At 45.3% G+C, this 14,023-nt stretch overlaps 1 protein-coding gene across 1 annotated transcript; it reads right to left on the reverse strand.

Annotated features, from left to right (window-relative positions):
* Nucleotides 1-1,169: 1,169 nt before the first annotated feature.
* Nucleotides 1,170-3,491, reverse strand: LOC135813036 (uncharacterized). Its single transcript, XM_065326254.1, has 2 exons — nt 2,796-3,491; nt 1,170-1,196 (listed from the first exon to the last, which is right to left on the reverse strand). Exons 1-2 carry the CDS (start codon nt 3,489-3,491, stop codon nt 1,170-1,172), a joined length of 723 nt encoding a protein of 240 aa, XP_065182326.1.
* Nucleotides 3,492-14,023: the final 10,532 nt, after the last annotated feature.

Consider the following 14,023-nt stretch of genomic DNA (forward strand, 5'->3'; position numbering starts at 1 on the left):
TATAGAGCCGTATGCATCCTAAACAGATCGAAAGGTCACAGCATAGATACACACAGTTCACTAACATAGTACACATAAGGAGTATTGGTATCCAATCCCCATTCATTTTGCCAGCACCTTTTGAACCTTGACTGTGATGAGTACGAGTTTTGTCATCAGACAGATAAAGTTGTATGTAACACATGTACTGTATGTACCCAGGGCTGCAGGGGCTGCAGACTGCATGGTGCAGTCCCTTATGCCAAGTGTCGGATTTCACTTGCCACAACTGTAGCAGATAATTTGAGTTAGACGCTCGTAATGGTGGGTTTAGACCGCCAAATTGCGCTGTGACGCTAGTCATCTGGATCTACTGATGAATTGCTGGCTATTGCTGTGTTCCTCTGGCCAGAAGCTTTTTGAGACCGCCACATTCTATCATAGCATGTAGTTGCGAATCAAAGAGGAGGGGGTGAGAGCAAACCATGGCTGACGAACGTAAAGAAATACACAAGAGAGAGTGGAAGTGGTGTCGTTTCACGTATTCCTACTATCATCAGGCAAACGTAAAGAAAAATGAATCTATAATATGTACCTTCACAGTCAGTTCCATTACTGCGAAACGCTGGTGGGCATGTACACTGGTATGATCGTTGTGTGCTTACACACATTGCCATTCCAGTGCATTTATGAATGTTCAAGTTACATTCATCTGCATCTGTTCAAATACAAATACAAAATACAAGTTCAATCCTTGATTGTTCCACAGTTGAGGGTGTTGAAAAGGTTGAAAAGTCTGAAGAAGAAAAGAACAATTGACGGTCACTAACATCAGTCGAACCGGAGACCTTCCAGCAATAGTGTACCCGTCATCCCAGTAGAGACCTTCCAGCAATAGTGGACCTGTCATCCCAGTAGAGACCTTTTCAACCTTACTACAGTCAGACCTCGTTTATCCGGTCCTCTTTTATCTGGATCCATCGGCATCCAGGAGAAAATCGCTTGGTTACCAATTAACAGTATATGCCATGCATACATACAGTATGTGTGTTCGATTATCTGGTTCCCTCGCCTATCCGGATATTTTTGTGGACAATGGACGTGTGCGGTTATGCGGGGTCTGACTGTACTACCGTCAGACGTTGAGTAACACAATTCACAGATTTGGTATAGGAAACCGCGGCACAGCACTACTTCACAGTCACTGCACTTTCATTCTTACATCAAGAAAAACAAAACAAAAAAACAATTCCTTACACAACGTGCAATGCACAAAATGCATGTATATATATATATATATAGAGAGATGTAGGCGAACAAAATTTATATACACACAACAACAAGGTTGTCAATTTCATAATACTAAAAGCTTTTCACCCATTTTCATCAGTAGTTACATGGGAATGAGCAAGAACGAAAACGAAGCCAGAATTTATACTGGGGGTAGAGAATCAGCAAGAATATTCTTACGCGCCTCAAGTTCACACTACACTACCATAAGAATGTATGGAGCAGTGGAAAAATGCGGGAAACAACACATGAGGGGAATGCAGTACCAGAACAAACACGTGATAAAGTTGTCAGTCCGGTTGCAGCTTGAACAGCCGTAGCACCTTGATGTGCTTCTTTTGTCGACACAGCTCTGGCCTCAAACTGCGAATGTACAGCGCCTCCAGTGTGAATCTGTGCGCGCTGTTCCGGGCTGGTGTGATCACACTGAAGCTGCTGTTGCGTTCCTGCGGGATGCATTCAGGTTGCGCCTGCAAATGCTTTGTGATGGCGCTATCACTTGTTGCCACACGTTTGTCAGGCGGCTTCTTGTACAGCTTGTCTGGGATATGCTGCTTGATCCTTTCCGAGAATCGCTGACATGTCTCACCAACGTACGTCCGCTCACAGCGACACGCATACTTATAAATAAAATTACTGTTTTCAAGAGTTGGTGAAACATCCTTCGCGATAGACCTGAATGCGGGTCTGGTTGTTTAAATTACAATGGGGGATACTGTAGGATAGCAGTTCAAAATTGCAGCTTTAATCTTTTTGCGGAAGGCAATGGAATTTTGCCCTTTCCACGGCAATTTTGTGATAATACGCGTAGCAGATTCAAGTTGAGCAGAAGCTGTATCTGGGCTAGGTTCAAGAACGCTTGTCATGACTCGCTTGAGTACTTTGAGTGGGTAACCGTTAGAACACAGAATATCCTCTAGCTTAGCAATTTCAGCTGATAATAGTGATGGTGAGCAGATGTTTTTAGCTCTGAAAGTTAATGATCTGATCAAATTGATTTTGTTTCTAGTGTCACAAAACGAGTCCCAGCGGGTGTAAAGACCTGTGAACGTCGGCTTTCTATATACTGTGGTGAGCAATTCTGTGGAAGAATGCTTAATCAATACATCAAGAAACGGCAATTCTCCATTATTCTCCTCCTCCATTGTAAACTGGAGAGCTGGGTGAAGATTATTTAAACGCTCAGAGAATTCCAATGCCAGTTTCCGGTTGTGAAATGCTGCGAATGTGTCATCCACATAACGCCTATAGAATTGGGGCCAATGACTGTCTGGAATTGTGTTCTCAAAATATCCAACAAAGATATTGGCTAGCACGGGGCCCAAGGGTGAACCCATGGCTACTCCGTCCCTCTGTGCGTACATATTGCCATTGAAACTGAACTGCACGTCTGATGTGGCTTTGAAAAGCAGCTTCTTGAAAAGATCTTGGGGTATTTGCGGGGCTGATATTTCATCATCATGGTATAGCGACTGTATGCAGATATCTATTGTTTCCTTGAGAGGCACGTTTGTAAAGAGGCTGACGACATCGAAAGAGCACAGGAACAGCGATCCAGAGTTCTCTGCCTGCTGCTGGCCAAATTCCTTTACGTCATCCACGAACTCGAAAGTATCCTCAGTTGCGTGGGCGGAATATTTAATCAGGACTGGCTTTAGTAATTCAGCTAGCCACTTGGCCATTTCGTGTTGGGGAGCATTGATCATGGACAGGATTGGTCTAAGTGGCACGTCTTTCTTATGTATTTTCGGTACGCCATAGAGCACAGGTCGGCACGAGCCAACGGGTCGGATCCGGTCGTAATCTATATTGAGTATTTTACCAGCCTTTTTGTATCGCAATAGGTATGCCTGCAAGGCGCGTTCATCCAGGTAAGTGCGGTCATGCGTTTCCGTCGGTCCCAAGAGTTGAAACTTCGATGCATCAGCCAGAATAGCATTCATCTTGTCATTGTAATCACTTCGCTGCATTATCACCACTCCATTCCCTTTGTCCGGCCTGCTGATTATTATATCTTTGTCGTTCTTTATTTTCCTGATGGCTGCCATATGCTTGTCGTTGAGGGGATAATCGGCTTTATCTGCTTTACTGTTACTAAACTCCTCTGCAAGATTCGCCAACGCTGCTTGGCACGTATCCCTCTTGGCATCACTCACTGGTACGCAGCGCTCCAGTTGATCATTTGTTAGTTCGAATTCTGCCTGCACAATCTCCTTGTCCATTCTGGAACTAGGGGGGACTCCAAACTTCAAGCCCCTGCACAGTACGTCTTTTTCAATATTAGTTAGCATAACTCCGGCCAAGTTGAGTAGGTGGGAGTGTTTCAATTCGCTTGAGCCCTTCTCATAGCGCACCTCCCTCCTGAGTGCATCTTCCAACTTACTTTTGATCCGGCATTGTAATCTTGAGGAGGTCTGGTTGATGAGCTTCGCGAATCTGAAGCGGTCCAGCACGCTGAGGCTCCGATTGACTTCGTGAAGAACACGACGGTACTCAAGGAGAAAATGTTCCAAGTCAGCGGTTGTCCTCTCCAGTTCGTCCTTGATAAAGGCGCGTTCGATTCTCCATGGCTTCTTGGCCTTGACTCTCTGCACCCGCTTCTTGATCGAGCGGGGCGCAACGCCGCACGTAAGGCAGTTCCGTAAAAAGTCTGCATTCTCACGACTACGGATGATCCGGCCTTTGCACTTTAAAACATAATTCAGGTCCTGAATTAGTCGGTGGTCCAGTCGCCGTTTTAAATATTTAAATAGAGATGTAGGCGAACAAAATTTATATACACACAACAACAAGGTTGTCAATTTCATAATACTAAAAGCTTTTCACCCATTTTCATCAGTAGTTACATGGGAATGAGCAAGAACGAAAACGAAGCCAGAATTTATACTGGGGGTAGAGAATCAGCAAGAATATTCTTACGCGCCTCAAGTTCACACTACACTACCATAAGAATGTATGGAGCAGTGGAAAAATGCGGGAAACAACACATGAGGGGAATGCAGTACCAGAACAAACACGTGATAAAGTTGTCAGTCCGGTTGCAGCTTGAACAGCCGTAGCACCTTGATGTGCTTCTTTTGTCGACACAGCTCTGGCCTCAAACTGCGAATGTACAGCGCCTCCAGTGTGAATCTGTGCGCGCTGTTCCGGGCTGGTGTGATCACACTGAAGCTGCTGTTGCGTTCCTGCGGGATGCATTCAGGTTGCGCCTGCAAATGCTTTGTGATGGCGCTATCACTTGTTGCCACACGTTTGTCAGGCGGCTTCTTGTACAGCTTGTCTGGGATATGCTGCTTGATCCTTTCCGAGAATCGCTGACATGTCTCACCAACGTACGTCCGCTCACAGCGACACGCATACTTATAAATAAAATTACTGTTTTCAAGAGTTGGTGAAACATCCTTCGCGATAGACCTGAATGCGGGTCTGGTTGTATAAATTACAATGGGGGATACTGTAGGATAGCAGTTCTTATGGTAGTGTAGTGTGAACTTGAGGCGCGTAAGAATATTCTTGCTGATTCTCTACCCCCAGTATAAATTCTGGCTTCGTTTTCGTTCTTGCTCATTCCCATGTAACTACTGATGAAAATGGGTGAAAAGCTTTTAGTATTATGAAATTGACAACCTTGTTGTTGTGTGTATATATATATATATATATATATATTTAAATAGAGAGGTAGGCGAACAAATTTATATACACACAACAACAAGGTTGTCAGTTTCATAACACTAAAAGCTTTTCACCCATTTTCATCAGTAGGTACATGGGAATGAGCAACAACGAAAACGAAGCCAGAATTTATACTGGGGGTAGAGAATCAGCAAGAATATTCTTACGCGCCTCAAGTTCACACTACACTACCATAAGAATGTATGGAGCAGTGGAAAATGCGGGAAACAACACATGAAGGGAATGCAGTACCAGAACAAACACGTGATAAAGTTGTCAGTCCGGTTGCAGCTTGAACAGCCGCAGCACCTTGATGTGCTTCTTTTGTCGACACAGCTCTGGCCTCAAACTGCGAATGTACAGCGCCTCCAGTGTGAATCTGTGCGCGCTGTTCCGGGCTGGTGTGATCACACTGAAGCTGCTGTTGCGTTCCTGCGGGATGCACTCAGGTTGCGCCTGCAAATGCTTTGTGATGGCGCTATCACTTGTCGCCACACGTTTGTCAGGCGGCTTCTTGTACAGCTTGTCTGGGATATGCTGCTTGATCCTTTCCGAGAATCGCTGACATGTCTCACCAACGTACGTCCGCTCACAGCGACACGCATACTTATAAATAAAATTACTATTTTCAAGAGTTGGTGAAACATCCTTCGCGATAGACCTGAATGCGGGCCTGGTTGTATAAATTACAATGGGGGATACTGTAGGATAGCAGTTCAAAATTGCAGCTTTAATCTTTTTGCGGAAGGCAATGCAATTTTGCCCTTTCCACGGCAATTTTGTGATAATACGCGTTGCAGGTTCAAGTTGTGCAGAAGCTGTATCTGGGCTAGGTTCAAGAACGCTTGTCATGACTCGCTTAAGTACTTTGAGTGGGTAACCGTTAGAACACAGAATATCCTCTAGCTTAGCAATTTCAGCTGATAATAGTGATGGTGAGCAGATGGTTTTAGCTCTGAAAGTTAATGATCTGATCAAATTGATTTTGTTTCTAGCGTCACAAAACGAGTCCCAGCGGGTGTAAAGACCTGTGAACGTCGGCTTTCTATATACTGTGGTGAGCAATTCTGTGGAAGAATGCTTAATCAATACATCAAGAAACGGCAATTCTCCATTATTCTCCTCCTCCATTGAAAACTGGAGAGCTGGGTGAAGATTATTTAAACGCTCAGAGAATTCCAATGCCAGTTTCCGGTTGTGAAATGCTGCGAATGTCATCCACATAACGCCTATAGAATGGGGGGCTCCATACATTCTTATGGTAGTGTAGTGTGAACTTGAGGCGCGTAAGAATATTCTTGCTGATTCTCTACCCCCAGTATAAATTCTAGCTTCGTTTTCGTTCTTGCTCATTCCCATGTACCTACTGATGAAAATGGGTGAAAAGCTTTTAGTGTTATGAAACTGACAATCTTGTTGTTGTGTGTATATATATATGAGCCGCGCTAAAAAGCTAAAGCTAAAAAGCTAAAAAGTGGCTTAGCGTTTTGCCAACAAATCGAGAAAATCACCAAAACGTCACAGTCGGCAAAATTCTACTCGAGCGCAGTCGCGAAAATATTCACTTTCGAGCATCCTTTCAAGTTCAAGTAAATAGTTTGCAAGTGGAGAAGAAGGAAGAGGCCTTTTATTTTTGAGCAACACTTCTTCAGTGTTCCCTCTTTCATCGTTGAGTGGATTTCTCGGCGCTGCCAGAGATCGCAATGGAGCGTTCTTGAGAATGCGGAGGCGAGCTGGATGACACTCTGTCTCCGTGTGCGCCCAACCCTAGTTCACGAGGAAAACTCGCTCATTCATAGTGGCTATGGTTCTCATCGTGGCCACGACTAGTCTAGAGCGTCTGGTATACCTATGTGGAGACGTCTACAAGCCGTCCGGCCATCACTCTGACAAGCTCCCTAGTGAGTTGGATCTTGCTGCGATGTTTCACTTTGTTTCGGGTGCCTTCAAATGTTCATGACGTGGCGTACTGTACTCCAAAATTTCCTCATTTCAAGGACAATAGTGCGACACCGCGAAACGATGCATTGACTCTACCTGCTAGCATATCGTCCTGTGGTGCTTATACCACTACCTACACCAGGGAAGGAGAATGACATGGACTAGGACGGACAAAGAATCAGTGCCGCCTTTTAGCGATGTGCAGTCTGTTGGACCTACGTGCAAGGGACCAATGGAGCTCGATCTCTGGCACAACACTACGAGCTACAGGGAAGGATAAATTCATGTTGGCGTAGGTGATTGGAGAGAGGATGACGGACTGCCTTGGTAAGATGCGACGTTTCCCAGCCCAGCGAAAAATATAGTCACAGACTCACAAAATCATTGAAGGATATGAAAATTCGTGTTGCGTGATGAAATGACATTAGATGAATAGATCAATTATTTCTTCTTTCTTGGATCTTCTAATCAGAACACAAGTGCTCGTTCCTCTTGTATTGATTCCACACCTGCTAAGCTCTGTCTCCACTTGGTGTCCCATGTTTTCTGGAGTAGGTCTTCATAATTATTATCTTAGTTTCATTGATACCAGGCATTCTGTGACATGTGGGCAATGTATGCTTATTTATGGCACATATACATTTCAGATGGGCACCAAAATTTCCTTGATGGAAGTTGGATAGGTAGACATCGCTTTGGCATGAAAAAAGAAATTTCCAAAATTTATGCCTAAGCCACCTTTTTGCTTGGCTCGGCTCATATATATATATATATGAGTATTTCGCTCCTGCTCTTGTAGCAGTTGAGCACTCTTGCGTGGGGTAGTGCCTTTGCTGTTTGCGTTATGCAGAGCTCACTGACTTGTCAGTTTGAGCACTCTGGCAAGGTACGCTCGGGCCTGATTGGAAATTTTTATTTCCATTGCTATCAGGTTCGGCCTCATTTCCTCTGTGCTGCGCTGACGAGTCCACAAAGGACGAAACAGTTCTGTCCGCAGATTGAGTATATATATATATATATATAGAACAATAGAAGTATTTCTTGCGTCGGCAAAAAAGTGCTCAATGTCCTAAGACAGAGCGGGGTTTTACAATCGGACACAAAGGATCTCCAAGTTTCTCAGTGTTGCTACTCTGAGTTTCGTGCAAAAGCACTCTTCAGGCAACTTACTCTTCTCTCACATCAGTATCCCTTTACATACCAGAAAAGACGAAAAGAAGCACCCTAGGTGGGAATCACAGGTGGAGAAAAGAAGCACGCTAGCCAGTCTAGGTGGGAATCACAGGTGAAGATAAGTGTGGCAAACCGTTCAAACTCCGGTTCAACAACCACACGTCATCGTTCCAGAATGCCCCACACAGAAACAGCACAGAATTGTCAAAGCGTGCATGGGCATTGAAGGAGGAAGGTAAAGACGTCAATATCTCGTGGAGAATCAGGCAGAGATACAGCGCCTACAAAAGAACCTCGAAGCGGTGCAACCTATGCCTATCGGAGAAGATCGCCATAATGAAGAGTGACAAGGCATCGCTCCTCAACACCAGATGCAGCCTGGTCACAAAATGTCGCCACAGCACCAAGTAGCTCCTATCGGAGGTGACCTGAACTGTATACTGCGCTTGTTATCTGTTACACATATACAGAACTCCTGCTATCTAATGTGCATGCATCCTACTGCCACACTTCACTTTATGCACACCACCCGGCCTGCGCGATTGCTCACACCACCACACTTGCCACACTTATCTTCACCTGTGATTATAGAAAGCCGACGTTCACAGGTCTTTACACCCGCTGGGACTCGTTTTGTGACACTAAAAACAAAATCAATTTGATCAGATCATTAACTTTCAGAGCTAAAACCATCTGCTCACCATCACTATTATCAGCTGAAATTGCTAAGCTAGAGGATATTCTGTGTTCTAACGGTTACCCACTCAAAGTACTCAAGCGAGTCATGACAAGCGTTCTTGAACCTAGCCTAGATACAGCTTCTGCACAACTTGAACCTACACCGCGTATTATCACAAAATTGCCGTGGAAAGGGCATAATTGCATTGCCTTCCGCAAAAAGATTAAAGCTGCAATTTTGAAGTGCTATCCTACAGTATCCCCCATTGTAATTTATACAACCAGGCCCGCATTTAGGTCTATCGCGAAGGATGTTTCACCAACTCTTGAAAATAGTAATTTTATTTATAAGTATGCGTGTCGCTGTGAGCGAACGTACGCTGGTGAGACATGTCAGCGATTCTCGGAAAGGATCAAGCAGCATATCCCAGACAAGCTGTACAAGAAGCCGCCTGACAAACGTGTGGCAACAAGTGATAGCGCCATCACAAAGCATTTGCAGGCGCAACCTGAATGCATCCCGCAAGAACGCAACAGCAGCTTCAGTGTCATCACACCAGCCCGGAACAGCGCGCACAGATTCACACTGGAGGCGCTGTACATTCGCAGTTTGAGGCCAGAGCTGTGTCGACAAAAGAAGCACATCAAGGTGCTGCGGCTGTTCAAGCTGCAACCGGACTGACAACTTTATCACGTGTTTGTTCTGGTACTGCATTCCCTTCATGTGTTGTTTCCCGCATTCTGGCTTCGTTTTCGTTCTTGCTCATTCCCATGTATCTACTGATGAAAATGGGTGAAAAGCTTTTAGTATTATGAAACTGACAACCTTGTTGTTGTGTGTATATAAATTTTGTTCGCCTACGTCTCTATTTAAGTATACAATAAATGAGGAGGCCGAGGGTTTATGACCAATAAAAACTATTATAAAAACCAAGGTCCCCCGAGGTTTTTATAATAGTTTTTATTGGTCATAAACCCAAGGCCGGAGCCTTTATTGTATTTAGAATCAACCAGTAAAAACTCCTACTCAATCTCCAACAACAAAATTAGCGGATAGCTGTTATTTGTGTTGCTATGACAACCCTTGTGCTGGACGAGTATTTGTTGTCATTGGTTCAATTTCTTTTAGTCTTCATAGGCTATCAGATCATTTTCCTTATTCGGTCTATTTATAACCAGTATCTATAATGAGAGTGTGGTCTGTCTCCATGGTTACCGGTGTTCATTTCATAACTATAGCCACTGCTCCTTGTTCGACCTTATCTGGAAGGCCCATTCTTGCATATTCCAACAGCAGCCAAGGGAGCTAGCTCTCTTGGTTATGCGGACTGGGTCCGATCCTAAAAAGCTGTTTTTATGAACTGTTTTTATGAACTGTTTTTTATGAACTGTTTTTATGAATTGTTGGATAGGATATGATTATGTTCAATAAACGAGGTTTGTGTCAATGGGAGATTGACTTGGAGTTTTTACGAGTTGATTCTAAATATATATATATATATATGCAAAGCTCACTGACTTGTAAGTTTGAGCACTCTGGCAAGGTACGTTCGGGCCTGATTGGAAATTTTTATTTCCATTGCTATCAGGTTCGGCCTCATTTCCTCTGTGCTGCGCTGATGAGTTCAAAATGAACGAAACAGCATGCTGTCCGCAGATTGAGTATTTCGCTCCTGCTCTTGTAGCAGTTGAGCACTCTTGCGTGGGGTAGTGCCTTTGCTGTTTGCGTTATGCAGAGCTCACTGACTTGTCAGTTTGAGCACTCTGGCAGGGTACGTTTGGGCCTGATTGGAAATTTTTATTTCCATTGCTATCAGGTTTGGCCTCATTTCCTCTGTGCTGCGCTGATGAGTTTAAAAAGAACGAAACAGCATGCTGTCCGCAGATTGAGTATTTCGCTCCTGCTCTTGTAGCAGTTGAGCACTCTTGCGTGGGGTAGTGCCTTTGCTGTTTGCGTTATGCAGAGCTCACTGACTTGTCAGTTTGAGCACTCTGGCAAGGTACGTTCGGGCCTGATTGGAAATTTTTATTTCCATTGCTATCAGGTTCGGCCTCATTTCCTCTGTGCTGCGCTGATGAGTTCAAAAAGAACGAAACAGCATGCTGTCCGCAGACTGAGTATATATATATATATATATACTCAATCTGCGGACAGAACTGTTTCGTCCTTTGTGGACTCGTCAGCGCAGCACAGAGGAAATGAGGCCGAACCTGATAGCAATGGAAATATAAATTTCCAATCAGGCCCGAACGTACCTTGCCAGAGTGCTCAAACTGACAAGTCAGTGAGCTCTGCATATACAGTGGTCCCTCTATAATCCGGCACCATTTGTGCCACGGAAATCTGCTGGATTAGGGAGGGGGCTGGATTAACAAATCTGATCTACTGCTGCAATGTACATGAAGAGGACATTTGGCTACTGAAAATTGTGCTGGTTTATCGAGGGTGCTGGATTATAAAGTGCCGGATTAGAGAGGGACGACTGTATATATTATGCAATCCAGTATAGTCCTCACCAAGTACACATTCTTTCTGCTGCTCCTCAGAGTTGCTTGAACAATCATTCATCAGGCAACAAACAACTAAAGCCAGGCATGCAAAAACAATGCTAGATATACCCATCACGCAGCAAGCGCGGACACAAAAGTATCAGGCGCAAAGTAACTTAGTTAGAAAGACAAGTGTTAGAAAGCAGCGCAGTTGTCAGTATGCTTTTCAAGTGGCAAGCTTGTGAGTGTGGGCTTTGTACAAAGTGACAATTGTATTCGCGCAAGTTTGATGGAAGTTTCCGTTGCAAGTGAGGTGGGTTGTCACGTCCGTTGGCGGCAGTGCAGCGTGCCTTTCGTCACTTGTTATGTGACCCCGGTGAAGTTGGCTAGGCGATACTTGTTAGCGTGGCGGCATTTTGCGATGACTTCGCTTCTCTTGTTGAGCATGGTCTCGTCACCAAGGAGAATCCATATTTTCTGAGCTGTGCACGGGTTACATCTTTTTGTGGCGGTACTGTAGGAGTTGGCCTTTTCCTTTAGCTGGTAGTCTTGGTGGTGTTGTTTCTTCTCCCAGAGGTGTTTCGACAGCTCGGTGCTAGCACGGTATCTCTCATGTCGGAACGACGTGGTGTGGTTGTTGTATCTGGATTTGAACTCCGTTTCTGCGCAGCCAATGTATAATCTTCGCTCATCCTGGCTGGTGACATGTGCCTCGTATATCATGTGTGATGCCAGGCAGCGGCCTTCTAGTGGGCATTCGTCCTTTTTTCTGCAGTTACATGGCTTTTCAGGTTCAGCTTTGGTCAGGAGGCGCTTGTTGTGACTGCTGATAGAGGCTGCGACGTTTGGCAATCAGAAATAGCTGACTTTTTCATTGTTGCGGTTGAACAGTTTTGCGAGCGGGGTGTTCTTGACATGGCGATCAATCAGCCTCAGGAAGGTTGCAGCCACATTGGTTTGCACGTTGCGGCTGAATGGTGGGTTGAACCAAGTAATGTGGCGTTTTCTTTTCTCTTTTTCTTTCTTCCTTTGCCTTGTTCCGGTTCGATGTACTGGATCGTTTCCGTGTATCCACTTGCGGACAGGGCTGCATTATACATCGGTGCTGCTTGGCTGAAGGCATCGGCATCCGAGGAGTTCATTGAGACGCGCTTGCTGATGGCGGCAGGTAGTTGCTTTAATATGTTTGGTGGATGGTTGGAGTGGGTGTGGACGAACCGTGGGGCATCACCTGGTTTACGATGGGGCCGGTATCCTCCGGTGGACAAGTTGAAAGTAACGTCGAGGAAGCTTACAACTTTCAGGTTAGTTTCAATGGTCACACGTAGGTCGTTTGCCGAGAAGACTGCAACGAGTTTCTTCTTCAGCCATTCAACTGCACTGCCGGACACATTTTCCATGACAGCGAGGCCGTCATCCCTATACAGCCCTATCTGCTGCTGGGGCAGGTGCCCGGAGAGTTGGTGGAGAAGGTACGCTCCGACTAGCTTGCATGCCTCTGCACCATCGTAGGATCCCATTGTGATGTTGAATAATGTGTTGTTATCTTTCTTGGTCCATGCCTGGCCATCTTTGAACAGGACTGATTTTCGAGCATGCTTTATGATCCGTCGCTCCTCGTTTGTGACAGTGGTGTACAGCGAGGCGAAATCGAGGGCTTTAGTCAAGAGGGTCTCCGTGATTGACGGGTAATACTCTATTACGTCGAAGCATACAAACGTGTGGTTGCTCTTGTTGTCAATACCATTGAACCATTCGATGACTGATGCGGTACTTTTCCAAATGTTGACACTGGTCGCTGCTCTGGTTGCGCTGACTGCCCTGTCCGGTATTGCCTTGCCGATAACGCCGAGCTCCGATTTCGCGGGGTTGATGAGCCGGCAAGGGAGGTTGTTTGGGAATCTGGCCTTATGATCCTTGAGCGTGACGAGTGCTTCCGACTTTGCCATTACGTCCACTCGGTTGTCGATTTTGAGTTTTTCGGCAAGCTGCTTGGCTTCCTGATTTATTGCCGCATATGTTGATTCCGGGGCCTGTCTGTAGTTGGCCGTTATGTTGTCCGTGAGGAGCTTTTCGTACGTTGTCTTGCTAACGGTATACAGAGTTTTAGTCTTGTCGGCTTTCACAATGATGTCGTCGGTCTCTGTAAGCGTCTTCACGTCCTTCTTCAGCTTCTCTTGAAATGTCCTTGATGTGCCTGAACTTTATGTCCGCTACCACGCTCAGTAGGTCATCTCCAAAGGCTTTGAGCTGAGGTACTTTCGGTGTTGGCTTTTGGCTGGGAAAACCATACGTCTCAGCACCTTTACCTTGGGCTTTGTTGCCGCTCAAGAAGAAATGGGCTCTCCAGTGCATTCTTCGGATGACACTCTCCACTTTCTCCACGAGGCTTTTACGGTAGGCGGTTGCTGATGGGAGGGGTATATTCTGCATTGAATACCCAAGGTCTGTCGGCCTTGGCGGGTCCATAGTTGCGTTGCTTGGGCAGAGTGCTCGATCTCAAGCGAGAGAGCTTACAATAAGAGAAGAGTGCTCGACAGTGCTGCAAAAGCACTGGAGCTGATTCACAATCCAGTATAGTCCTCACCAACTCACGGCTTTACAGTCAACTTCGCTAATAACGACTGCGGACATAACGACAATTCGCGAATAACGACAGAATTTCAATGCCCAGAGCAAAGTCCCCTCCCACTGTAATACATATAATGAGACTTCGGGTATAACAACACTTCGCGAATAAGGACACCTTTTTGATGCCCCGCCGAGTGTCAATATAAGCGAAGTTGACTGTAGTTGTTTG

Source organism: Sycon ciliatum, chromosome 3 (genome assembly GCF_964019385.1).
Source record: "Sycon ciliatum chromosome 3, ocSycCili1.1, whole genome shotgun sequence".
Taxonomy (NCBI): Eukaryota; Metazoa; Porifera; class Calcarea; order Leucosolenida; family Sycettidae; genus Sycon; species Sycon ciliatum.

What these genes read in the sequence shown, in the direction of transcription:
- LOC135813036 (XM_065326254.1), bottom strand. Translation starts at nt 3,491, where the DNA reads ATGGACAAGGAGATTGTGCAGGCAGAATTCGAACTAACAAATGATCAA. An exon ending in TCCTGTGCTCTTTCGATGTC is followed by an intron (nt 1,197 to 2,795) that starts GTCAGCCTCTTT and finishes TCTTGATGTAAG; the next exon opens with AATGAAAGTGCAGTGACTGT.